We start from the raw sequence: 27,539 nt of genomic DNA on the forward strand, positions 1-27,539 counted from the left end.
ACAGTAGCAGAGACATGGAAAGCCACCAGGCATTTACATAGAAGCAGCTAAAGAAAGCCAAGACTGTCAGGAACAAGATTCTCTGAGGAAACCAGAAATGATGTTTTTGGCCTGAATTCTAAGTGTCATCTCTGGAGACCAGGCACTACTCATCCCATCTCTACTGTGAGCCCTAGAGGTCGTCATAGATGAGGTTAGAGCTGCCCAATAAACAGGTCACACAGCCAAAGCTCACCGCACCATGTTGCCTTGCAGCTAACGTGAGCATCGCTGTGTTGCAATAACCAAAAATAGGAGCAGAGGCAAAACTCAAACTCCAGCAGAGGCAGCGTAGCATTAAATGTTCAAGTCCAGATAAAACCAGAAAAAAAAACCTTTAAGACACTGACCGCAAAGCCGCTTTATTGTTGGGTGGTGAAGCTGCTTCCTCACTGGTGGTTGTATGTTCCCAACTTGGATAAAGAGAAGGAAGTCACTGTGTTCTTTGCAGAGTGGAGGAAGTTTATGGTCACATGACCCCCAGTGACAACATTTATGTACAAAGTGATATAAAACCAACAGGACAAAGGTTTTCTAACTCTGCGAGCAAACACATGGCACAAGCCCAGGAGGGAAAGCCCAACAGCCGATCTATGATAGACAGCTCAGAGCTTTCATGGAGGGCCAGCTGCCCTCTGGCCCCATAGTGACAGTCCACTTAGTCTATCATAGGTCTCCAAACTGTGGCCCTCCAGCTGTTGTAAAACCACAACTCCCATCATGCCTGGACAGCAACTCCCATCATGCCTGGACAGCAACTCCCATCATGCCTGGACAGCAACTCCCATCATGCCTGGACAGCAACTCCCATCATGCCTGGACAGCAACTCCCATCATGCCTGGACAGCAACTCCCATCATGCCTGGACAGCAACTCCCATCATGCCTGGACAGCAACTCCCATCATGCCTGGACAGCAACTCCCATCATGCCTGGACAGCAACTCCCATCATGCCTGGACAGCAACTCCCATCATGCCTGGACAGCAACTCCCATCATGCCTGGACAGCAACTCCCATCATGCCTGGACAGCTAAAGCTTTGGATTTGGCTGTCCAGGCCTGATGGGAAATGTAGTTTTGCAACAGCTGGAGGGCCGCAGTTTGGAGACCCATGCTCTATATACTGTCTATAACCATATACATGCAGGAAATAGCCTATAGCTCATACAGTCTATACTTCTTACACAAAGAACCCTATAGGAAATACAGATAGTCTTCAACTGTATACATGAAGTGGCTTATAGGCAATACCTACAGCCAAATAGATAGAGTAGAGTCCATAACTAATACAGCCATATGCAAGAAACAGGCTACAGCCATTGCACTATATACCTACACGACACAGGTGATACAGACAGACTTCAGCCATATAAGAATTAGTCCATGGGTGATATAGTCTTTGGCCATGAAATATCCCATAGGTGATATATACAAAAATAGTAATACAGTCTCCAGTCATATAGAAGGCAACCCTCAGGTGATCCATACAGGAAATAGCCTATGGGGATAGTCCTTAGATACAACACAACACACATACCATAAAGACTTCATCCATATAGGAAGTGGCCTATAGGCGATAGTCTTTAGCCATATAGAGTCCATACATACACCATAGTCTTTAGCCATATAGAGTCCATACATACACCATCTACAGCCAGCCATACACACGTCAGCCTATAGCCACCACATACTATATCATCTTCAGCCACAGAGCTAGTCCACACATACAGAAGCTAGCCTATAAGTAAAGCACAGAGGCGATACAGACTATATACAAATTATTAAAGAATTAATACAAATATATCAATGACAATAAATATTTACAACATATAAAAAGGAAAAGGCACGTTACCCATGATTCCTAGCACAGATTAACCCTTACCACACTTATAAAGTATAAATCTAAACCAAAGTGCAGTTATTGGTCCAGTCACACTGAATAGTATAGCTCCTCAGGGGCGGGGCCTTCAGGCTCCACCCTCTGATGCAGTTTGAACTGTTAGCTACTTGGTAATGTCCGTTACCCAGAGTCCTTCAGTCCAGCAATGACAACAGGATTATCTGCCATTCTTGTTTGTACTGTAAAATTTTCAGTGCAGGATTTGCCACAAGAACCAGGGTGGCGGCTTTGGCACCATAGAGCAATAAGGGAAGACATGGCACAGTGGTCCAGATCAGTCACTTAGAAACAGCTCAATACTGCGTCCTCTCAGCACCATGATCAGCCATGAGACTCTGGTGCTCCACCTACTGGTGGCACAGATACTGCAGAAGTCAATAAATATTTGGTAGAAGGGACAGTACAGAAATGCATAGCTTTTCTGCTTTCTTTGGTGTAGTAGACAACTGACTCCAATCCTTCCCTCCTCTTCACCATTCCAGGCCATCCTCTTGGAAAGCAAGTTTGGGGCTATTATCACTATAAAACTGGGTATACCAGCGGCGATGTTTCCCGATAGCGGAGTCCTCCTTCACCAGCAGCGGCTTAGAGATGTACTTCTTATTGTTCCAGACCATCACATCCCGCTCAAACTGAAAACAAAACAATGGTTATAGGCACAGGGTAGAGCTGGGAAGCATCGCTCACTTACTCCTCATAGGACCAGAGTGGGGTAGACTGCCACAAAGCAGCACTCTGCCAGGAGTCACATGACATCCCCCCCCCCCCCAAAGGTCACCTACTTGGACGCACTCAGCCCACAGAATGAACTTGGGGATGATGGCTGGAAAGTTCCTCTGGTAGTAGATACTGTGGGACACCTTCTGCAGCAGGGGCTCCACCGGGGTCACACAGTGCATGATGATCCCTTTACCCAGGAAGGAATGGTGGAAGTACAAGAAGACGATGCCGGGGCCGACCTGTGGAGACAAAGAGCAGGACTAAGGAAACACCAGACAAGTGCACGAGGTGACACCATCCCCTCTCCAGCACACACACCACTCTCTCCCCACCAATGTTATTGATCAGAGCAGAAAATGTGAAGCTGTAAGACTACAACTCCCAGCATGAAGGCATAAAATATCAGGTGGATGGCAGCGATGCATTCTAACAAACCAGAGGCAGAGCCAAGAGGATTCACAGACGTCCTAAGCAGCAGCTCACTCTCCTGTATAGATCACTGTTCCCCCAAACCCTGGAAATCCAGCAGAAAGACTACAACTCCCATGATGCCCTCAGTCCTGCTATATTGGGCAGTTTGGGGTTCTGTGCGCTTTTGTGAATCCCAGAGGACAAAACCTGAAAACTTTTATGTTCCATCTTGGTGGGTTTCCTGCCACACGGCAGGAGGAGCGACTGTCTGGGGGATAAGGCTCAGTTCACATCTATGTCTGAACACTAGTGCAAATATTTAAACTGTTCCTGAGCTCCGAGGTTCGGTCGCAAGTATATGGTCACTGCACAGGCCATATATTGGAGGTGTGTGAAAGGGGCCTTACAGTGTTGGCCCTGACACTCCTGCATGCAGCCTCTCCTGTGAGCAGAACCTAAGGAGGGTCTTCAGTCAAGCAGATTGGGAAGACCGGTCAGCCAGCCGTACAGAATAGGTAAATGGAGGCCGATCCCCTAATCTAATGTGAACGGGGGCAGTACTACTATCCCAGTATCTGTCATCCAAACATCTCATCTGCAGGGGAACATGGGCATCTGGCAGTATGTATCCCATTCCAATAGGGAGGATGGGGGTAGCAGTCGGATGTTAATCCTGACCCTTTGCAAGACAAGTGACCACCATGACCCTAAGGGAAATTCAAAAACAGATAGGATGTGATTGGAGAAGACTCTGGACTAGGGATGTCACGATACCAGGATTTTGAGTTCGATACCAATACCAGCTTTTTTATTTCATTACTCTATACTAAAGTTTGGAAAAAAATTGCTAAAAAATACAAATGTAATGACCCCCGCCCAAACTGCGGATATGATGCTGGGATACATACTTCCGTTTGCACAACAACTCCCAGCATACCTCCTTGTGCATACATACCTGCTGGGAGTTGCAGTTGTGCAGCAGACCCCCGCCCCAAGTCCTGGACCGGCCCCCAGGGGAACATGAAGGGCCACTGCAATGGCTCCTGGAGGGGAGGGGGATAGATGAAGGACCGCTGCACACTGGCAGGTCCCGGGCACACCATGGCAGTCCCAAGTGTATAGGGGGATGCTGATTCTACACTATGGCAGCCCCTCAGTGTGTTGGTGGCTCCTGATAGATCACCATGGCAGCCTACAGTGTGTAGAGGGGTCCAATAGGGCCTTGTCATTTTTAGGACGCTGCCCTGGTGTGTACAGCAAGCACAGCGCTCACCGGTGTCTGCCCTCCCCGATGCAGCTGCTGTCTCTCCCACCGTCTGTCTGTGCCTCCTCGGTCCCAGTTAACCCTCTCCACACAATTCTCTCTTCACCCCTGGAGCTGCTCTGGAGAAGTCAAATGCCGCTGTCAGTTGTGACAGCGGCATGTACTCAGTAAAATAGCCGGCACTAGCCACTGCTGTGTGTCAGCCATTTGAAGTTCGCGCCGCTGTGAGCAGAGGGTGCGCGAGCTGAGGAGGGGGCGGCACACAAAGAACATGGCCGGCGCTCAGCTAGCCGCCAGCTGTGTTCTCTGCACTGTACTTTATATTAAGCTGCGCTATTAGGTAGCTTAACATAAAGTATCGATACCAGGAAATCCTGGTACCGAATATTTTTTTCTCCCAGAATATTGATAGTAGTATCGATATTTCGGTGCATCGTGCAACACTACTCTGGCCATGTGCAGTGAACCAACCCCCCACCTGGTCCCTCACTACTCATCTCATCCATCAAAGTAAAGCCTGATGATAAAGCCAAGACGACCCATTCACCAGGCAGCCAGTGAATTGCAAGTGACGCACCACAAAGCTACACACAGAAATAAAGTCTCACCCTTACCTGGCGAGCAACCACATTCACATCAAGCAGGGACAAGTGCTTCCCGAAGACCAGAGAAGCGTGCTGCACAGACATCCGCGAGCAGTGCTTGTTGGGGGCCGGTTCTGGCTCCCACTGGACCTGTAACAAGACGACATGGCAGGAGGTAGTTATTACTTACATAAGGGTAGTCAGTGCGATCAGTTCTCCCTGTATAGTGTGTGGCCATCCAGATCACAAGCAGTGTATACTTACCATCAGCACCGCTTGTGATCCGGCATCCAGCTCTCCCATCCTGTATCTTCAGGCTCTGGCTGTCATTCATTCTGGAAAAGGCGGAGCCTGAAAACACAGCAGCAACAGAGGACAGGAGAGCTGGATGCCTGATAAGCAGCGTGGATGGTAGGTATAGACTGCTTGTGATCTGGAAAGCAGATATGTATATACTGGACATATAGGATGTCAGTTTCCCTTTGGCCGCACATCCCCCGTTTACACAGGGAGATGCGCAGTCTAACGATAAATTTTGAAGGAATCTAAATATGTGGTCAGCCAAGGATCGAGCATCTCCCCAGTCCTCAACCGATTCCTGTGACAAGCAGCCATACAAGTAGCATCCAAGCCCTAATGACAACACTTCCTGGTCCATTGTCCCACTTGTTTGTATAGTGGCAGCTGCCATTGTGCAGATCCTAGGTCAGTCCCCAGCCACCCGGCGCCATCACTGACATCTATGAGGAGTCTCACCTTCCACGTGTGCTTGAAAAAGTCCCAAATCCTCGACTTTGTGTATCTGAGGTCAACGCCGCTGAGGATGCCGGGTTCATGCAGGAAGGCGAGGTGAGCGATGTCTGCTGCGTTCTCTGGGATCTCCTGCAAATAAGAACAAGAAAGCCGCTAAGATGGGGACACCAGGATGTAAGGTCTCCAGGGTCTCAGAAGGAAAGCATCTTCTGCTCCCATACAGTCTATTGTTCCCTGTTATCAGCCACTTCAAACTGCAGAGAAAATGGAGACGCAGGTTGTGGGCAATTTGTAAAACTCTAAACTTTTACTTTCCACACTTAGTTTGTGAGCGTTCCCGTTGTCGGCATTCACCGCATGCTCGCCGGCATTCCTGAACCAGAGCGGCTGCATTCTCCACCACCGTCCTGTACGTATGTGCGGCTGCAGAGCGCTATTGTTTCCCAGGGTAAGAATTACGAGTGTGTTGGAGGCAGCACAAGGCCCCTCCCGATCGCCCATCTGTCACCCTTGTGTCCCCCGGAGCAGAGGTTCTACACACAGAGCAGGACTAAACATTACATATTCCTATACGGCAGGGGTAGGGAACATTGGCTTCTCCAGCTATCGCAAAACTCCAACTCCCATCATGCCTGGAAAGCTAAAGCTTTGGCTGTCCAGGCATGATGGGAGTTGTAGTTTTGCAACAGCTGAAGGGCCCCTGCTGTAGGGTCTGAGACACAGGTATAGAGATACAGGAGAACTTTACTTTAATCCTACATGACCTCCCTTGTCCTCTGTTTGGGGGCAGGTTTTGCAGCTCAGACCCATTGAAGTGAGTGGAGGGGAGCTGTAATAGTACATATGGAAATTCCCAGTACCCTTGGCGTGTCCCTATATACCCCTCCTCACCTGTATATGGGCGTTAACATAGTGCTCGGTGCGGCCCCTGTAGATCCACTGCTTGGTGGTGATCTCCTCCTGTTCCGGGATCGTCCAGGTCGGCTCGGTCCGGTCGCAGTGATACCAGATGAACACCATCCCGTTTAGGTCGCAGCACGGCCAGGTCTTAATCTTAGCAAATTCTGGGACTACAAGTAAAAGAGGCGGATACTTAAAGGACAACTCCATGGCTGTAACCCCCACAGAGACACGGATGCTGCTAAGATACAACATGGCCGCTTCCATGTGTCCATGTGACCACCATCCATCTACCCGCACTGACGGGACCCTGGCCTTACCTTTATCAGCATACGGTATCCGGGCACATTTGCCATCCTCCCCCCGGAACTGCCAACCATGGAAAGGGCATTCAATGCAGTCGCCGACTACTCTTCCTCCCACAGCAAGATTGGCACCAAGGTGAGGGCAGTAGGCGTCTACGGCAAACACTTTGCCATCCAGGGTACGGTACACTGCGATCTGTTCGCCTGCAAGACAAGAATCACCATAAAGTCACCGGCTCACAGCAACCAATCAGAACACAGAAGCCAACACAATAGACGGGTAGTCTGCAGCCTGTGGGGGGGGTCAGGGTGGGGGGTGGTGCTGGGATTATCGCTGCCAAGTATGTTACATAATAAACCATAATGGCGGCCAGAACCCTCAGCGACTACTGATCCCGGAGCCAAGACACGGTGCAGGGAGGGCGAGGCGTTCCATAAGAGGGCGATACCATCTGCCGCACGCTCCCTACACAAGTCCCAACACTTCACAGTCACCTCAGATCCCCAGTCAGGAAACCTCAATGAATATCTAAAGAGGCGAGAGGTAGGTCAGAGGGAACGTGGACGTGTCAGAGGATCAGGCGCCCCCAGCTCCAACCCTGGCCAGACAGTGAAGTGCAGCATCTCCCCAATACTGTAAAGCTACATCCACTTCAGCCTGCTGGTGATGGTTTTCAAGCAAGAACAGGATATCAGACAGCTGGCTTATGTCTGTAGGGCTGAGAGGACGGCCTTGTTAGAAGGCTTCACATGGGGTGCCGGAGCAGCCCTCAGCTTAGATGGTGGAGAAGGTCCGGCTTTGGATGTTGGCCAACCATGACTGTCCCCTTGGAAGGGTTGTGCACAAGATTGGGAACCAGAGCGCCCCCTCCTGTCCTTTAGTAGTGTCTACAACGCAATACCAGACCCAGCCACAGGGAGGCGCCGCTTCTGGCTGCAGACATGGAGGATGAGAAGCAAAGCCCATCACTATTCTGAACCCCTGAACACACAATAGAAATAAGGGGAGCATTTCATCCTCAGGATCAGGGTGGCACGGCCATGTGCCGCATACACGAGCCCACCCTGCAGACCAGACCCAGAGATTCTCTCCGACACGCTACGTTATGCCCGCACAGGGTACAACACTGTCCCCCACACGGCATCTTCCAGGGGGCACATGGCATCACATCCTGTAAGATGATTTGTAGATGTATCGAGCAGACAGAAGCCTGGAGATGCCATCTTGTACAGAGGGCAGAGTTATACACCAGGTCGGGGATCCTCTGCAGACTGGGTGCGGCTGGCACAGACATGGCCCTGGGTGGGAGCTCACATCCCTGAACAGAGGGCAGCCGGGCCTGGAGCACAGCGCCAACCACTGTATCAGGCTACATGGTGGGCACCAGGCATAGACCTCAGGAACAATGCATCGCCATGCTTAGAGCTTTCTCCCATGATGCATCCTGAGCATTGTAGTCCGCAGATGAGCTGGGTTAGATCCAAATGCAATGGCGTGTACTCCAGAGGCTCATATAAAGGGGCTCCCCGATACCTGATCACTGGGCCCAAAGCATGGATGCGGCAGATCGTAATCTAGGACTGAGCAGCCCCCCTGACGTTACACCCTGAGGAGGGCGGGAGAATGAAGCCCCCCTGACATTACACCCTGAGGGGGGCCGGAGCGCGCAGCCCCCCATGACATTACACCCTGAGGGGGGCCGGAGCGCGCAGCCCCCCATGACATTACACCCTGAGGAGGACAGGAGCGCGCAGCCCCCCATGACATTACACCCTGAGGAGGGCGGGAGCGCACAGCCCCCCTGACATTACACACAGGAGGACAGGAGCGCACAGCCCCCATGACATTACACCCAGAGGAGGACAGGAGCGCGCAGCCCCCATGACATTACACCCAGAGGAGGACAGGAGCGCGCAGCCCCCATGACATTACACCCTGAGGAGGGCGGGAGCGCGCAGCCCCCATGACATTACACCCTGAGGAGGACAGGAGCGCGCAGCCCCCATGACATTACACCCTGAGGAGGACAGGAGCGCGCAGCCCCCATGACATTACACCCTGAGGAGGGCGGGAGCGCGCAGCCCCCCCTGACATTACACCCTGAGGAGGGCGGGAGCGCGCAGCCCCCCTGACATTACACCCCGAGGAGGGCGAGAGAATGCAGCCCCCCATGACATTACACCCTGAGGAGGGCGGGAGCGCGCAGCCCCCCCTGACATTATACCCTGAGGAGGGCGGGAGCGCGCAGCCCCCCTGACATTACACCCCGAGGAGGGCGGGAGCGCGCAGCCCCCCTGACATTACACCCCAAGGAGGGCGGGAGAATGCAGCCCCCCATGACATTACACCCTAAGGGGAGCCGGAGCGCACAGCCCCCCTGACGTTACACCCTGAGGAGGGCGGGAGCACACAGACCCCCATGACATTACACCCTGAGGAGGGCGGGAGCGCGCAGCCCCCATGACATTACACCCTGAGGAGGGCGGGAGAATGCAGCCCCCCTGACATTACACCCTGAGGAGGGCGGGAGAATGCAGCCCCCATGACATTACACCCTGAGGGCGGGAGCACACAGACCCCCTGACGTTACACCCTGAGGAGGACGGGAGAACGCAGCCCCCATGACATTACACCCTGAGGGGTGCGGGAGCGTGCAGCCCCCATGACATTACACCCTGAGGAGGACGGGAAAACACAGCCCCCCTGACATTACACCCTGAGGAGGACGGGAAAACGCAGCCCCCCTGACATTACCCCCTGAGGAGGGCGGGAGCGGTCACTGCCCGGTGTGGGAGCCTCGATACCTCCGAATAATAAACTGGTTCCTCCTGATTAGTCTCCAGCGATAGAAAATACTAGAAATACAAAGCGCACCGACCCCACATTCCTGCCCGCCGGAAACTGGTTCTACAGGAATCACCGGGCGCAGGACAAAGGTTACTATAGTGTACGGCGGCTGAACTACATCCACCAGCATTGTCACAGGGTGAGGGAGACCAGGCTGCCCCCCCCCCCAGTCACTGGCAGCCATATAACATCCGACCAGGCAGTGACAGCACAATGGCCTGATCTTCCATCACAGCTGAGCACTACTGCAGATGTAGCAGAGCTGAACGTGACACCCGACTCCTGCCATGCACCAGTAATAACACTAAGAAACATGCTGTGCCGGGTGACAGAGTCCCCTCTGCTACATCTGTCACTTACACAAGTCCGGTCACCCAGGTAACTGCAGCCAGAATGACCAGTCCGGCTCCTCGGACACCTGCTCTACAACGTCACTTACATAATACACGGCCCCATAGCAACCCACCCGACAACAAGAGGTGTGAGCGCACAGTCAGCTCTGCTACGTCTGTACCATCTACACCATGTGCACCTGTGCAAACCCAACAAAGGGCCCTATTCCACCGGACGATTACCGTTTGCATAATCGTTAACGATCTCAAACGACCGCTATTGCAAAAGACCTGAAAACGTTCACTCATTTCCACGGAACGATAATCGTTACTTATGATCGTAATTGCGATCGTTTCTCTTCGCTATTTATTCGCTATTGCGTTCGTATCTATTGCGAACGACCGAACGACGTCTTATTCAATGCGAACGATTTGCGAACATTTTGCGAACGAGCAACGATAAAAATAGGTCCAGGTCTTATAAAGTGATCAACGATTTCTCGTTCGGTCGTTAATCGTTAACTGCATTTTAACCGAACGATTATCGTTGATTTGAACGATTTAACGATAATCTGAACGATAATCGTTCGGTGGAATAGGGCCCAAACTCCACTCAGCTGCACCATCTCCGATCCCCATGAAGCTGCGTTATACTGATGTCTCCAGCTTCACCAAGTGCCCTCAGCTACATCATGTGACAGTGTTATGGGAGGCAGCACAATCCCCTGGGGACACCGCTACTCTTTAGGGCCCATTCACACCTGCAGGATCTGCGGCTGATCCCAGGCTGTGTCCATTTACACAGAAAGATTGTGTGACGGATTATCTGCCAAAGACTTGAAGCCAAAGCCAGGAATGGATTTAAAAAGGAGAAACCTCAGGCATTCCTATATGACTTGATCTGTCTATAGTCTGTTTCTGGCTTTGGCTTCAAATCTTTGTGTAAATGGCCCCTTACAGTAATAACTGCTGCAGATCCAGAACAGGTGAGAGGATCAGTAGCAGCATCTGCCCCCCCCCCAGACCTCTCCCCCCACCGGCTGCCCCCCCCCCCCCCAGACCTCTCACCCCACAGAGGCTGCCCCCCCCCCGACCTCTCACCCCACAGAGGCTGCCCCCCCCCAGACCTCTCACCCCACAGAGGCTGCCCCCCCCCCAGACCTCTCACCCCACAGAGGCTGCCCCCCCCCAGACCTCTCACCCCACAGAGGCTGCCCCCCCCCCAGACCTCTCACCCCACAGAGGCTGCCCCCCCCCCAGACCTCTCACCCCACAGGCAGCCCCCCCCCCAGACCTCTCACCCCACAGGCAGCCCCCCCCCCCAGACCTCTCACCCCACAGGCAGCCCCCCCCCCCAGACCTCTCACCCCACAGGCTGCCCCCCCCCAGACCTCTCACCCCACAGGCTGCCCCCCCCCAGACCTCTTACCCCACAGGCTGCCCCCCCCCAGACCTCTCACCCCACAGGCTGCCCCCCCCCCCAGACCTCTCACCCCACAGGCTGCCCCCCCCCAGACCTCTCACCCCACAGGCTGCCCCCCCCCCCCAGACCTCTCACCCCACCGGCTGCCCCCCCCCCCAGACCTCTCACCCCACAGGCTGCCCCCCCCCCCAGACCTCTCACCCCACAGAGGCTGCCCCCCCCCCCATCCTTCCATCTCATGGAAGAGCAGAGTCAGAGCTCCCTGCACACCCCCATAAGGCTAGGTTCACACTGCGTTTTCAGCATCCGTTTAACCAATCCGGGTTTTTTTTTTTTTTTTTTTTTTTGCAAAAACGGATTGAAAAAAACGGATACATTTGTGTGCATCCGTTTTTGATCCGTTCAAATTGGATGCGTTTTTTTGACGCAAGTACTGTTGACACTACTTTTTTGACCGTAAAAAAAAAAAAGGATCGCAAAACCGCAGTGTGAACCCACCCTACCGTTCCTCCCCCGCACTCCCCCGTTACCCGTTCCTCCCCCGCACACCCCGTTCCTCCCGGGCACGTACCGCAGACGGTGAGGTTGCGCACGGTCCCGGGCTCCAGCCGGTGGGCGTCCAGCACGTGGTACCATCCGTTGGGGTAGACCGGGGGCAGGTCGCCCTTCTTCCGCCTCCTCCGCACCATGTTGGCGGTCTGCGCCCGGCTCCGGCCCCGCTCCGGGATGTAGCCCACATCGTCCGGTCCCCGCAGCAGCTCCAGCGGGCGGCCCAGCAGCCTCCAGCCCCAGAGGCCGAGCGGCAGGACGAGCAGCAGGAGGGCGGCGGGGAGCAGCGGGCTGCGGGCCGGGAAGCTGCTGCCGGTGGCGGCGGAGGAGCGGGGCAGGTCCGGGAGGAGGCTGGCGCTCAGGAACAGACTCCCGGCACTGGCCAGCAGCACGGCGCCGAGCACACACAGCACGGACAGCGCCAGCAGCGAGCGCGGCACCGACTCCATCCTCCACACCGACCGACCGTCACCTGTGACCGCGCCCCGCCCCGCTACAACCTCTTATACCTGTCGTCTCCACGCAACCGGCGTGCGCCGCCGCCATGGCAACCGTGCCGCTACCTGGTCACATGACATGTACACCTGCGCTACGTGCGGCGCCCACCGGCGGCTGCTGAGACAGGTGGGCTCCCTGTGTGACAGGTCACGTGGTGTCAGCGTCTCGTCTCCGCGCAACCAGAGTCTCTCATTATATACGGTAATTACCTCAGTGTCTGCACACTACCGTATATAACACCGCCACACTGTGACCGCCACAGACCATAGAGTCCGGCCCTCACGGATAACCGTGCACAAATCTCACCGGACAGCAAGTGCAGCGCAGCCATATAGATTATCCGCGATTATACTGATCCTTATTGATCCCCGGACTATAGTGAACAGTCTCTGGCAGGACCGATAACTTTTATCAAGTGGTTATATATAGTGGTTACAGTGCAGTTACATCCAGTGACCCCCGGGGTCTCAGCGCTCAGATCACCATGAAGATTTACCCAGCCACAGCTCCACAGAACCTGCCGGACAAACAGGAAGGCAGGCCCCCCACCTTAGATCGGACTGTCTCTCCAGGACATGGTCCTCTTCCCCACCAGTAGGTAGTGTCCCCATTAGTCAGGTCCCCCATAGTAGGTAGTGTCCCCATTAGTCAGGTCCCCCATAGTAGGTAGTGTCCCCATTAGTCAGGTCCCCCATAGTAGGTAGTGTCCCCATTAGTCAGGTCCCCCATAGTAGGTAGTGTCCCCATTAGTCAGGTCCCCCATAGTAGGTAGTGTCCCCATTAGTCAGGTCCCCCATAGTAGGTAGTTGCCCTATTGGGTATTTGCCCCCCTCACAGGGCAAATGATAAGTGACATCACAAAGACATGCTTCTGGGGTGTCAGACCTCCTCCCCCACATTGTACACCGCTAGGACTGGCTACACCTCGTACACCGCTAGGAATGGCTACACCTCGTACACCGCTAGGACTGGCTACACCTCGTACACCGCTCGGACTGGCTACACCTCGTACACCGCTAGGACTGGCTACACCTCGTACACCGCTAGGACTGGCTACACCTCATACACCGCTAGGACTGGCTACACCTCGTACACCGCTAGGACTGGCTACACCTCGTACACCGCTAGGACTGGCTACACCTCGTACACCGCTCGGACTGGCTACACCTCGTACACCGCTAGGACTGGCTACACCTCGTACACCGCTAGGACTGGCTACACCTCGTACACCGCTAGGACTGGCTACACCTCGTACACCGCTAGGACTGGCTACACCTCGTACACCGCTAGGACTGGCTACACCTCGTACACCGCTCGGACTGGCTACACCTCGTACACCGCTAGGACTGGCTACACCTCGTACACCGCTAGGACTGGCTACACCTCGTACACCGCTAGGACTGGCTACACCTCGTACACCGCTAGGACAGGCTACACCTCGTACACCGCTAGGACTGGCTACACCTCGTACACCGCTAGGACTGGCTACACCTCGTACACCGCTAGGACTGGCTACACCTCGTACACCGCTCGGACTGGCTACACCTCGTACACCGCTAGGACTGGCTACACCTCGTACACCGCTAGGACTGGCTACACCTCGTACACCGCTCGGACTGGCTACACCTCGTACACCGCTAGGACTGGCTACACCTCGTACACCGCTAGGACTGGCTACACCTCGTACACCGCTAGGACTGGCTACACCTCGTACACCGCTAGGACTGGCTACACCTCGTACACCGCTAGGACTGGCTACACCTCGTACACCGCTCGGACTGGCTACACCTCGTACACCGCTAGGACTGGCTACACCTCGTACACCGCTAGGACTGGCTACACCTCGTACACCGCTCGGACTGGCTACACCTCGTACACCGCTAGGACTGGCTACACCTCGTACACCGCTAGGACTGGCTACACCTCGTACACCGCTAGGACTGGCTACACCTCGTACACCGCTAGGACTGGCTACACCTCGTACACCGCTAGGACTGGCTACACCTCGTACACCGCTCGGACTGGCTACACCTCGTACACCGCTAGGACTGGCTACACCTCGTACACCGCTAGGACTGGCTACACCTCGTACACCGCTAGGACTGGCTACACCTCGTACACCGCTAGGACTGGCTACACCTCGTACACCGCTATGACTGGCTACACCTCGTACACCGCTAGGACAGGCTACACCTCGTACACCGCTAGGACTGGCTACACCTCGTACACCGCTAGGACTGGCTACACCTCGTACACCGCTAGGACTGGCTACACCTCGTACACCGCTAGGACTGGCTACACCTCGTACACCGCTAGGACTGGCTACACCTCGTACACCGCTAGGACTGGCTACACCTCGTACACCGCTAGGACTGGCTACACCTCGTACACCGCTAGGACTGGCTACACCTCGTACACCGCTAGGACTGGCTACACCTCGTACACCGCTAGGACTGGCTACACCTCGTACACCGCTAGGACTGGCTACACCTCGTACACCGCTAGGACTGGCTACACCTCGTACACCGCTAGGACTGGCTACACCTCGTACACCGCTAGGACTGGCTACACCTCGTACACCGCTAGGACTGGCTACACCTCGTACACCGCTAGGACTGGCTACACCTCGTACACCGCTAGGACTGGCTACACCTCGTACACCGCTAGGACTGGCTACACCTCGTACACTGCTAGGACTTTTGGCTGGAGTACAGATGCCAAAATGCATCTATATTATTCTAATACAGTGTTCCCCAACCTGGGGCTGTCCAGCTGCAAAATTACGACCATCCGGGCATCCTGGTAGCTTTGCAACAGTTAACTTAAGACCCCTGATGATGCCCATACAATGAAATACGTTGAAATGGCAAACAATGTAAAACTACAATTTCCAGCAGTCCCGGACAGATAACAGAGAACCATAAACGAGTCCAATCTCCAGAGAAATCCTAATCCCAGCAGATCTGGGATGTTACATGATGAGGAAGTTTGAACACCGTGAAACCCGAATCCCCGTCTCCTTAGTGTTCAGGGCTTAGTGTGATTGAAGCTCTGAAGCTGCGGTGGAATTGGATGAGTTAGGGTCCTTCTATTGGTTGATGAGAATATCATTCCAGTCTAGTATAGGGATAGAAGGATCGGTCTAGAGCCCCTCATACCCCTGATGAAGCCTACATAGAGAAACACGTTGGGGAGGCATCGGGTGCTTGTATTTTAAATTTCGTGTCATGTCATACATTGTCAGACTAGATATATATATATATATATATATATATATATCTATATATTCCATTATTCCGGTGTGACTCTGTACTCTTGTCACATTGGCGCCATTTCCAGTAGTCACCAGTTGCGAGTGAACCATAAAGTGACATTACACAACCCGCAGTATCCACTCATAGCAGATGATTCACCTCAATCATTCATGACTGCTGTAGTACAAGGGTGACAATACAGCCGGTTATGTGTCACCTAGAGGTATACTAGCTGTCAGGACATGCTGGGAGTGGTAGTTCGACAGCACAGGTTGGGGGACACTATAATAGAGAGACATTTCTGCCTCCGTAGTGCGGCCCCACCCGACCCCGGCTGTCATGACCTTTGCCTTATAACTGACAGATGAAGAAGTCGCGTTCTGGGAGGGGCTGCACCTGTCACCTAGTCAGTGACTACTTTACTATATACAGAAGGAAAGACTGATGAGGGACAGAATCTATAGAACATTCCAGATGATCCGATTGTAGGATTTATACATAATTATTCTGCATTTTATTCCATGGAATAAGGATTTGGTCAGCGACCGACCAGCAGGACCTCTGCCTCTCACAGCTCTGTAATGGTGCGGTTACACAGAGAGATTTATCTGACAGATTATTGAAGCCAAAGCCAGGAATGGATATGAGAAGAGGAGAAATCTCAGACTTTCCTTTTATGACCTGTTCCCTGTATATAGTCTCTTCCTGGCTTTGGCTTCAATAATCTGTCTGTGTAAAAGGACCTTAGGAGCGGCTCGGTAAGAAGCATCTCAGGGTCCCGTTGCGGCCTCTCCAGTCTCCACACCTGAACCCAACAGGAAATCTTTAGAGGGGGGGATCAGCATAGAAGAGGGGGACACAATCTCTACCGCAGGCTCTGCAAACCTGGGCCCTTAATAATTGTGATTCCTCCCTGAGGGAGCGGTTGCTAAATCGGGGTTACCCCCAAGAAGTGACTGTACCAGCCTGGGAGAAGGCGCGTAGTATAACCCCTTTAACCTTATTCAAGGATAGGAGAAAAAGAAAGTCCGATATTCCTCGGTTCGTGTTCACCTTTCGGCATAACCCCAAGGCCAATAATACCGCAGTATTGAAACACTGGCGACTGGTAGAGGGAGACACTGACCTGAGAGGGATTACACAACAGCGCCCCCATTGTTTCCTTCTGTAGATGGAGGAATTTACATGATGAAATTGTCAGAGGAAGATTCCAGGATACTGATAGGGGGAAGGAGGATGCTACACGGGCAGGATGGGCACTAGGAGTGGTAACTGTAAGTGCCACCACTGCAGTTACTGTTAGGGCCCTATTACACGGGACAATTAGTGTGCGAAAAATCGTTTGAATTTAAACGATAATCGTTCTGTGTAATTACAGGCAACGATTGAAAAATCGTTGTTATGTCGTTGATCGTTGATTTAGGGCCCTATTACACGGGATGATTATTGTGCGAAAAATCGCTAAATCGTTTGAATTTAAATGATAATTGTTCTGTGTAATTGCAGACAACAATTGAAAAATTGTTTGAATGTTATTGATCGCTGAGATCGTTTAGATCTGAACCTAAAATTATCGCTAATCATTCGCTGTAATTTCACGTTTGTTCGCTCAAGTTCCGCATTTGTTCACTAATCCGTCAGTGTAATTGCACATTGTTCACTGTTTTTCTGGGATCAGAAGGAATAAACGGTCATAGTAACGATCGCAATAACGATCATAGTAATGATTGTAACTAACGATTATCGTTCTGTGTAATATGGTGAACAATTTCAGGTTTAGGCTATGTTCACATTACGTATATGTCCGGCCGCATATTTTCGTGGCCGGACATATACGTGTTAAACTCCGGCCGGGAGTTTACACAAGTTGCGGCCGGCTACGTACGGTCCGCGAACTTACGCCCGTAGTCTACTTACGCTTCCCGAGCGCCCTACGTTGCGATCCAACAGCGGTCTGTTACTGGGATATCTTCGGCTAGCCCCAGACACCCCACAGAACCTTTTGGATCGGCAAAGAAAAGTGGAAAAATGAAGAAATCGCCACTACATACGGGACCGCATGTTACGCTACGGGCGTAAGTTACGGCATTTTCATCCTCAAACAATGGTCTGGTTCATTTTTTATGGCGCCGCGTACGATCCGGGCGTAAGTTCTTACGTAGTGTGAACTGTGCAGCCGTACATCGTATACTTTCCATTGTACGCAAACTACGTAAGTCTCCGGCTGCTTATTCACGGAACGCTATACGTCCGGAGACTTACGTAGTGTGAACATAGCTTCATAGTGCGAACATAGCTTCATCTCGTTTGCGACCGTTTATCATTAGTCGTTAATAGGAGCCTTATGCTGCGTTTACACAAAGCAATAATTCACCCAATCGATCGTTTAACGATTTTGAAGCAAGAAAATTCGTAAGAAAAATTGTTATTGCGATCGCTTTTAAGATCGCTTAAGCCCATCTTTTACATAGGGTGAATCTTTGAAAGACTGTTTACACGAAACGATCTACGAATTTTTAGCGAACGATGAACGACGATTTGAGAACATGTTGAAAGATCAAAATGAATGATTTTTCGCTCATCGCTTGATCGTTTGCTGTGTTTACATGGAACGATTATCGCTTAAATGCGATCGTTATTGCGAAAATTCGAGCGATAATCGCTACGTGTAAACGCAGCATTAGGGTAGTAGAGATGGGGGGAACGAGATGGGAGGTGAGAGATTCCATCACCTGTAGGACCACTCATGTTGTTTATGCGGTAATATCCACTTGTGGTTTTTATTAGTTAGGAAAAACGATTCTCCCAATGTATGTTTGAGAGCATAGACGATTTATAAAAACCGGGAAGGGCTGCCCACGTTTACTGACACATGTATGTAATGTCCATGCAGGTAATGTGGCTGATCTATGCTGTATGGGGTTACTACAGGTAAAATGTCCGTCAGGAGGTGATAAACGTCGGACAAAAGATCTGATACTGAGAATGGAGGCACTAGGACCGCTGGGTGTGGCTGATCGGTCCGGGATACATGGGACCTGGTGGTAGTGCCTGGAGGTGAGGAACCTCGGTAATGTAATAATGGTGCATTGTGTAAATATGAGGAACTACCTGTATATATATACAGTGGTGCCTTGGATTATGAGCATAATCCGTTCCAAATCCACTCTTATACCAAAGCAAAATTTCCCATAAGAAATCATAGAAATGCAGACAATTGGTTCTGCACCCCAAAAATAATGATTTATTATTCTGAATAACATGTAAAACTGATGAAACATTCAGAAACAGCAGAATATGTGATATTATAAGTTACTGTACAGCAGTGCTTCTCAATTCCAGTCCTCAGGCCTCACCAACAGGTCATGTTTTGAGAATATCCCATACAAAGAGCAGCTGTGAAAAGACCTGATGCACCTGACTATAATTATATCACTTCACATCAAAACACGACCTGTTGGTGAGGCCCGAGGACTGGAAGTGAGAAGCACTGCTGTACAGTAATGGAGAGGATGGGAAACACAAGGGCGGACAGAGACTGCAGGGAGCAGGAAGGAATGAGCAGGGCAGATGTGGGCACATACATGCAGCGCTCTCTGTCCGGGGAGAGAGGGGTTACAGCTATGGAGAGATTACCCCCCACAGTCCTGTCCCCTGATGCAAGCCCCAGCCTGAAGTGGATCTGCTATGATTTGGAAGGTGAGGGAGATTTCCTGGGTCAGAGTACAGTGCTGTAGACCCCACTATGCAGACCATGCCCCTCCTCCACTCCCCCTCCCACCCAGTACAGGGAGCTCTTACACCAAAGCAATGCTCTTACACCAAGTCACAATTTTGAATAACTGTGAGCTCTTAAACCAAAATGCTCTTAAACCAAGTTACTCTTAAACCGAGGTACCACTGTATAGTAATCTTGTCTATTATTTTTTGTAATTCTGTAAATGTGGAGTGGGGTGATGTCGCTATTGGAGGTCGGGGGTGCGGGATTACATTAGGGCTGTGAAGAAGCACCATACGGGTGAGACAACTCGGTGAGCGCCACCTCTATCTCTCCAAGTTATTAGGATTTTATTGGACGCCATTATACTGAGTTGAACTCCACCGGTAGCACTGGAATCACTGGTATCACTGGTGGCACTGGTATCACTGGTGGCACTGGTATCACTGGTGGCACTGGTATCACTGGTGGCACTGGCTCAAGAGACCTTTTCACCCAAACACACGTATCTTAATTGACAGCAGAACAGTAGCGGCAAGGATGTATCTTGTGTGTTAGACATCTGTAATCCTGCCCACTGTTACAGGCCCGTAATTACAGACAGGGTTACTGATGTGTGATGTAAGGAAGCATCACACATACAGGATCTGCTGCAGATATCAATGATCTAAATGCACCAACCTGCAGCAGATCCTGTATGTGTGATTGCATCAATCTGCAGCAGATCCTGTATGTGTGAAATCAATCTGCAGTGGATCCTGTTTGTGTGATTGCATTAATCTGCAGCAGATCCTGTATGTGTGAAATCAACCTGCAGCAGATCCTGTATGTGTGATTGCATCAACCTGCAGCAGATCCTGTATGTTTGATTGCATCAATCTGCAGCAGATCCTGTATGTGTGATTGCATCAACCTGCAGCAGATCCTGTATGTGTGATGCATCAATCTGCAGCAGATTCTGTATGTGATTGCATCAATCTGCAGCAGATCCTGGATGTGTGATTGCATCAATCTGCAGCAGATCCTGGATGTGTGATGCATCAATCTGCAGCAGATCCTGTATGTGTGATGCATCAATCTGCAGCGGATCCTGTATGTGTGATGCATCAATCTGCAGCGGATCCTGTATGTGTGATGCATCAATCTGCAGCAGATCCTGTATGTGTGATGCATCAATCTGCAGCAGATCCTGTATGTGTGATTGCATCAATCTGCAGCAGATCCTGTATGTGTGATTGCATCAATCTGCAGCAGATCCTGTTTGTGTGATTGCATCAATCTGCAGCAGATTCTGTATGTGTGATTGCATCAATCTGCAGCAGATCCTGTATGTGTGATTGCATCAATCTGCAGCAGATTCTGTATGTGTGATGCATCAATCTGCAGCAGATCCTGTATGTGTGATTGCATCAATCTGCAGCAGATTCTGTATGTGATTGCATCAATCTGCAGCAGATCCTGGATGTGTGATGCATCAGTCTGCAATATAGACTCCAAACCACTACAACTCCCATCATGCCCTGACAGCTGACTCTTCCACTCTCTCCATTGACTAGGATAGACAGATGACATCACTGAGGTACGAGGCGTCCCCCCCCCCCCCCCACACACACACACAATATGGCCGCCGCCTCTTGTATTATCATCTTCTCCAATATTAAAACCGTTTTCTCATCAAAAAACCCTGATTGTTTCCACGGCAGCTTTGTGTCTGCTCGCTGACTACTCCTCTTGTTCCCTAGCAACCAGCCCCATCTCCTTAGCAACCGCATCATTTGATGGACTGGCACATTAGCCGTGAAAATATGAATTTCTCCCAAATGGCGCCCCCCTCCCCCCTCCTCTCCGGACGCGGCGGTGCTGACCCACTTCTCCGCCGTTCATATGATTTAGACTTAGTAGATGATTTGGGGAATATATACGCAATGGCGTAATACTAATAAAGCTTCTATTGTACAGATGTAGCAGAGCTGAATTAGCGACTGAATTTATTCTTGTACTGTTATATAGTTCAGTGACAAACTCAGCTCTGCTACATCTCTGAACGCAGGGAGAACTACCGCCATAGCGCACAGGTAGCTCTGCTAGATCTGTAACTACTGTCCTTTCCTTTCTTATCAATTGGTAAATAAATAGCCGAGAGAGTTGTGTTTGCCATGTGGCACAGCTCCTGAGCGTTATCTGGGTTAGACCTATCTAGGTACACAGAATGACCAGTTCAAGGACAGGTTCGGCTCTGCTTCATCGCTGCTGATAATTCTCAGAGGTTACATAACAGGAGATGTATGTGCACCAATAACCACAGCGAGAGACATAGCAGAGCTGAAAATGTGATTTTACTAGTTCAGCCGCACACAGTGATAACTCCTTGTTTATAGTTCAATGACAAACTCAGCACAACTACATCTCTACTATTGCTTAGATTGCAACTACTGCAATATCTTGTCTATCTTCAGGCCATGTTCCCACGAAGTAAGACACCGGCCGTTCCATAACCTGACCGGGTCACGGAACGGCCAATGTCAGAGAAGATCATCCCAGCTGGTACAGCAGTATCGGCTGGATGACCTTCACTGCCGCTGAATTTGGATGCGGGCCCGAATCTGGATTCCCTGCTGCTCACAATGGAGAGTGTGGCCGGAGCCGCGTGCTCCATTTTGACCACTGAAAATTGACATGTCATTTTTTTGCGGCGCCGCTAGTGATCCAGGCCGGAGTGTATACTATGGGGGAGATTTATCAAACATGGTGAAACTGGCCCAGTTGCCCCTAGCAACCATTCAGATTCCACCTTTCATTTTTCACAGAGTCTGTGAGGAATGAAAGGTGGAATCTGATTGGTTGCCGGGGGTAACTGAGCCAGTTTCACTTTACACCATATTTGATAAATCTCCCCCTCAGCCAGGATTCCATAGACGGCAGCACAATGTAAGGTGCATATTATTCACGGCCTTTGTTTCAAATCGGCAACAACGGCCGTGATTAATATGAACCTTACGTTGTGTGAACATAGCCTCACAGTGCACATTCAGCTCTGCTAAATCTGTTACTGCAGGTAAACCTATCCCCTCCCCTTCATATGTAAAACAAGTATGTAGGGAGCTGAGTTTGTCATTTGGTGTTATACGGGAGGTGCAGATTTGCAATTGCTGGGGCTTACTTTTTGCAGGCTGTCAGGGCATGATGGGAGTTGTAGTTCTGCAGCCGCTGGAGGGCACCAGGTTGGGACTCAGCATTATTAGGGCCACTGGAGTATGATGGGAGTTGTGGTCTATTAACTGCTACAGGTTTGGCTCACATTGACTGGCTGTCAGGGCACGATGGGAGTTGTAGTTTTGTAACTACAGATAAACCTAGTCCCCTCGTTCCTAACAGATAGTAATAGTGACACTAGTAGCAGAGCTGAGTTTGTCATTATCTGTTGACTGTCACTGTGCACACAATGCAGTTCAAGGTCAGGTACAGCTCTGCTTCATCCCTACTGATAATTCTCAGGTTACATAACACCAGACTCGCACTAACATGGAAAGTTAAAGTAGCAGAGCTGAATTTGTCAATGAACGGATGAATCTGGCCAGCCGGCAGCACCAGATTCCTGACAGAGGGTGTAAGCCGTCAATGTGCCACGGGCGACACGGCCGGCCCCTCCTGTGTGAGATCATACGGTTACATTATGGCCGTACTGTTTATGGGATTCTCCATTCTTCATCCTGGCAGCATGAGGGACGTGCAGCCCAGCACAAGCCCCTGTCCCACTATACCGTGCCATTGTGTACACAGGTCTCAGAGCAGCCGTGTATAGATGGTCTGTATCCTGCGTAGTACAAGCACCGCTCTACAAGAGGCCTTAACAGAGCAGCCATGTATAGACAGCCTGGACCCTGTGTGGTACAAGCACGGCTCTACAGGGGGCTTCACCAGAGCAGCCATGTATAGACAGCCTGGACCCTGTGTGGTACAAGCACGGCTCTACCTTATAGCTGTGTATAGACGGCCTGGACCCTGCATGGTACAAGCACGGATCTACAGGAGGCTTTACCAGAGCAGCCGTGTATAGACAGCCTGGACCCTGCGTAGTACAAGCACAGCTCTACGGGAGGTTTTACCAGAACAGCCGTGTATAGATGGTCTGTATCCTGCATAGTACAAGCAACGCTCTACAAGACCCCTTAACAGAGCAGCCATGTATAGACAGCCTGGACCCTGCGTGGTACAAGCACCGCTCTACAGGGGGCTTCACCAGAGCAGCCATGTATAGACAGCCTGGACCCTGTGTGGTACAAGCACGGCTCTACCTTATAGCTGTGTATAGACGGCCTGGACCCTGCATGGTACAAGCACGGATCTACAGGAGGCTTTACCAGAGCAGCCGTGTATAGACAGCCTGGACCCTGCGTAGTACAAGCACGGCTCTACGGGAGGTTTTACCAGAGCAGCCGTGTATAGATGGTCTGTATCCTGCGTGGTACAAGCACCGCTCTACAAGAGGCCTTAACAGAGCAGCCATGTATAGACAGCCTGGACCCTGCGTAGTACAAGCACGGCTCTACGGGAGGCTTTACCAGAGCAGCCATGTATAGACGGCCTGGACCCTGCGTAGTACAAGCACGGCTCTACGGGAGGCTTTACCAGAGCAGCCATGTATAGACGGCCTGGACCCTGCGTAGTACAAGCACGGCTCTACGGGATGCTTTACCAGAGCAGCCGTGTATAGACGGCCTGGACCCTGCGTAGTACAAGCACGGCTCTACGGGAGGCTTTACCAGAGCAGCCGTGTATAGACGGCCTGGACCCTGCGTAGTACAAGCATGGCTCTACGGGAGGCTTTACCAGAGCAGCCGTGTATAGATAGCCTGGACCCTGCCTAGTACAAGCACGGCTCTACAGGAGGTTTTACCAGAGCAGAACACAGCTCAGCGCCCCCATTCATCCTCAGGGCTGCAGGAGGGGGGGCAGCGCTCGCCTCTCCTCTTCTATAGAGACGGACAATGTTTTACAACCAAATCGATGGCGGGTCAGGATCAGAGACCAGCGGGCTTAGGGCTCCAACACCAATCCCGACCCCCTGAGATATCCTGTTATGGGGGCTGCAGGATGGAATTATACACATTAGCTGTGAAGGGACCCTATACCCTACTTAAAGGGGCCCTCTAACCTTACAACCCCCAAAACTCACTAGAGAGTCATAGTGATGCAGCAGTTTTCGTAAACCTTGTATAACATGTTCTCCTAGATGAGAGTGCCAGTAGCGGCCATGTCCGGCCCCGTGAACTGCCCGGCACGCTGCCCACCAGCCCACTGAACAATCACACCCATAGACCTAATATGTGACCGGCGCCCCCTGGGCATGAAAATGCAGGAAGCGCTTATAGCAGAGTCTTATCCGCTTTAGGATATTGTCATCCGGGTGTCACATGTAGCTGATCCAGGTAACAGCAGGATCCACGCCCTACAGTCATTGACTTTATACCTGGATATGGAGAAGAACCTGACACTGCTATGAGCCGCCTCCTCCTCTTAGGTTACTCGGGTTCAGCAGCCGCTACACAGTGTCCTGAAGGTGACAATGTGTAGGGTCGGTGCCGCTCCGCCAAGCACTGACTAGTCTGGAATCACTGACAGATCCTGCAGAAACACCTATGGAGGCCTGAGCATGTAAATCATTCTCACCAGGACACCACATGTGACCAGATCACTTGTATCATACACTAAAGTGCACAGTGATGGTGAGGAGAGATACAGGTGTAAGGCCCAGGAGAGGAGCCAGACTGTGCTCTATGTGTGGTGTCCCACCACAGGTGTTGCTATAGGTTACACCCGTCGTAAAAGCCTGTACTTATTGTTAGTCAGTGGTGATGAAGTAGTGATAAGGTTTCGCCACTAGATGTTGCTGTATTAGATATGTGTATTCAGATATTGCACGGCTGAAGTATGTAAGGGTTTTTGTTTATTTGTGTGTCACACGGATCTGTGAACCTAAGGAAATCTTTTCTTCATATGTCCTATCACCTTTCCCTTTACTCCTTCTATTGCGCTCTTCACACACTCACAGCGCACCTTAGATACGCTGAGGAAGGAAGTCACATGGGTAGAGGAAGTGTATAGGTCTTTTGAACTGGACATAATAGAGGAAGGACACAAGCTAGACAGCTCTCTACAGTGGTCCCTCTTGGGACCTGGCCCTTTTCCAGGTCCCTCTGCTATCAAGAAAGTCAGTCTTAGTCAGGTCCCCGTATGGGTAGGGAGCAAGACAAGACACAGCTAACAGTTTCTCCTCAGTTTACTCTACACAACACTATGCAGTGTTAAAGCCCTTACAGGAGAGGACAAGTCAGAGACAACCTCAACCCATGCCGTGGACAAGGAGAGTCAAGGAGATGGACAGTATCCAAAAAAGCTGAAAAAGCTAGGAACTGATCCGAATAGAGCAAAGTTAACAAGAGCCTAGGAACTCTATCTCGCAGCGCGGTTGTCTGCAGGGAACCCTCAGCATTCCGCTCATCCCAGGTAACAAGGTCTGGGGCCTTGTGTCACCCTCATAGGACGGGTCACCTGATACTGGTGGGCATTAGGTGGTGTGAAGACCAAAAGGTCAAAACACAGGCACAAGTATTCTCTTCTTCTTCTAAGTGTTCTTCTACTTCATCCTCCTCTTTGCTACTCTGCTTCTTTGTATCTCTCAACACGCTACTCAGTCAGCACGACTCTACTCTCTACTACATTCCTATCACAGATCTGGTTGCTGTATTGTCAAGTATTCGTCTACAAGTATTATCAAGTGTATTATCAAGTGCTTTCTCAAGACAAAGGTGGGCGGTCCTACTCAGTGATTGACCGCTCTCTACATACACACAGATAACTGTCAATCACTAAGTAGGACCGCCCAACTGACCAAATAGGATAACTCCTGGGAAATATCTGATTGTTCTTTGTGCGTACGTGTTCCTTATAACAGTGAATTAGAGGGGACCTGGACTCATTAGGAGGGGGGCGCTATTCTCCTACCTCCCTCTCAGGCAGCAGGGTCACATGTTGGGGCAGGACAAGGAAAGAAACAACATAAAATAAAAGGCCTGTAACGTTATAAATAATACCCATCAACCAATATAATCTATAATTTCCTTCTGGAAGGCGCTCAGATTGTTCTAAGCACTCGGTTTCCATGACAACTGGTAAGTGGCGCTGAGAAATAGTGCGGGTCTCTGTAGAGAGGGTGTCATATATAGCCCCAGGAAGGAACGCCCACCATACATACATTGTGCTTTCTAGGTCTGAGGATGGGGCAGATACAACAGGGGGAACTTAAAGGGGATCTGTAGCCAACCCCCAAAAAATCACGAGATAGCTGAGGACACCCTGATCACACATCTTTTTTTAGTTTCTTGATACGTCTGGTTTACTGGGCCTATTACACGGCCCGATATTCGTTTAAAAAGGGCTGCAAGGATATCGTTACCGATGTCCATGCAGCCCTTGCTTAAACTGTATACTTTACCTTTCCGCGCTCCAGGGCTGCTCCTGCGGTCCGCTTCTCCCCGGGTCCCGCATGCTCTAGCTTTAGAGCAGCCTGTCAGCTGACAGGTCGCTCAGCCAATCACCGTCCGGGACCACCACGGCCTGTGATTGGCTGAGCGGCCTGTCAGCTGACAGGCCGTTCTGAAGGTAGGGCGCGCGGGACCCAGGGAGAAGCGGACCGCAGGAGCAGCCCTGGAGCGCGGATAGGTAATGTATATCGTCAGTCGCCGGCCGCGCACCGCTATTACACATAGAGATCCGTGGTCGGTGCCCAATAAATATAGGTTCTAACCTATATCAGCGATCAGTCGATGATCGTTGTCATCGGCTGATCATTGTATTTATTACACGGAGCGATAATCGTCCGAATCGACCGATTATCGTTCCGTGTAATAGTACCCTAAAGGTCCCCATACGCCTTAGTTGCCCGCACCTACCACCCGCTGTGGCTTCAACCGTTATTATAAGATGTATGGGACTTTCCTAACCGACCACTGACAGATGATGTTGGTGTAGACAGGGGTCA

The 27,539-nt window shown here is 51.3% G+C and overlaps 3 protein-coding genes across 3 annotated transcripts in view; 1 reads left to right on the top strand and 2 right to left on the bottom strand.

Moving 5' to 3' along the window:
• Positions 1-1,804: 1,804 nt before the first annotated feature.
• On the bottom strand, positions 1,805-12,657 carry LOC138765689 (cholesterol 7-desaturase nvd-like). The gene is made up of 7 exons (XM_069942678.1): positions 12,051-12,657; positions 6,892-7,080; positions 6,563-6,741; positions 5,675-5,800; positions 4,949-5,068; positions 2,722-2,898; positions 1,805-2,571 (listed from the first exon to the last, which is right to left on the bottom strand). The coding sequence occupies exons 1-7, from the start codon at positions 12,475-12,477 to the stop codon at positions 2,410-2,412; spliced, it is 1,380 nt and encodes a 459-aa protein (XP_069798779.1). The 5' UTR covers positions 12,478-12,657; the 3' UTR covers positions 1,805-2,409.
• A 33-nt stretch (positions 12,658-12,690) lies between these two features.
• The window catches only part of GRIN1 (glutamate ionotropic receptor NMDA type subunit 1), a 90,628-nt gene continuing 75,779 nt past the window's right edge, over positions 12,691-27,539 (top strand). The window contains exons 1-2 of the mRNA XM_069942672.1: positions 12,691-12,727; positions 18,674-18,837. The gene's annotated coding sequence lies outside the window, so the exon portion shown is untranslated. The remainder of the gene's footprint in view (positions 12,728-18,673; positions 18,838-27,539) is intronic.
• Positions 13,587-15,254, bottom strand: LOC138766365 (collagen alpha-2(I) chain-like). Its single transcript, XM_069943942.1, has one exon. The coding sequence runs from the start codon at positions 15,252-15,254 to the stop codon at positions 13,587-13,589; it is 1,668 nt and encodes a 555-aa protein (XP_069800043.1).

This window comes from Dendropsophus ebraccatus, chromosome 10 (assembly GCF_027789765.1).
Source record: "Dendropsophus ebraccatus isolate aDenEbr1 chromosome 10, aDenEbr1.pat, whole genome shotgun sequence".
Classification (NCBI taxonomy): Eukaryota; Metazoa; Chordata; class Amphibia; order Anura; family Hylidae; genus Dendropsophus; species Dendropsophus ebraccatus.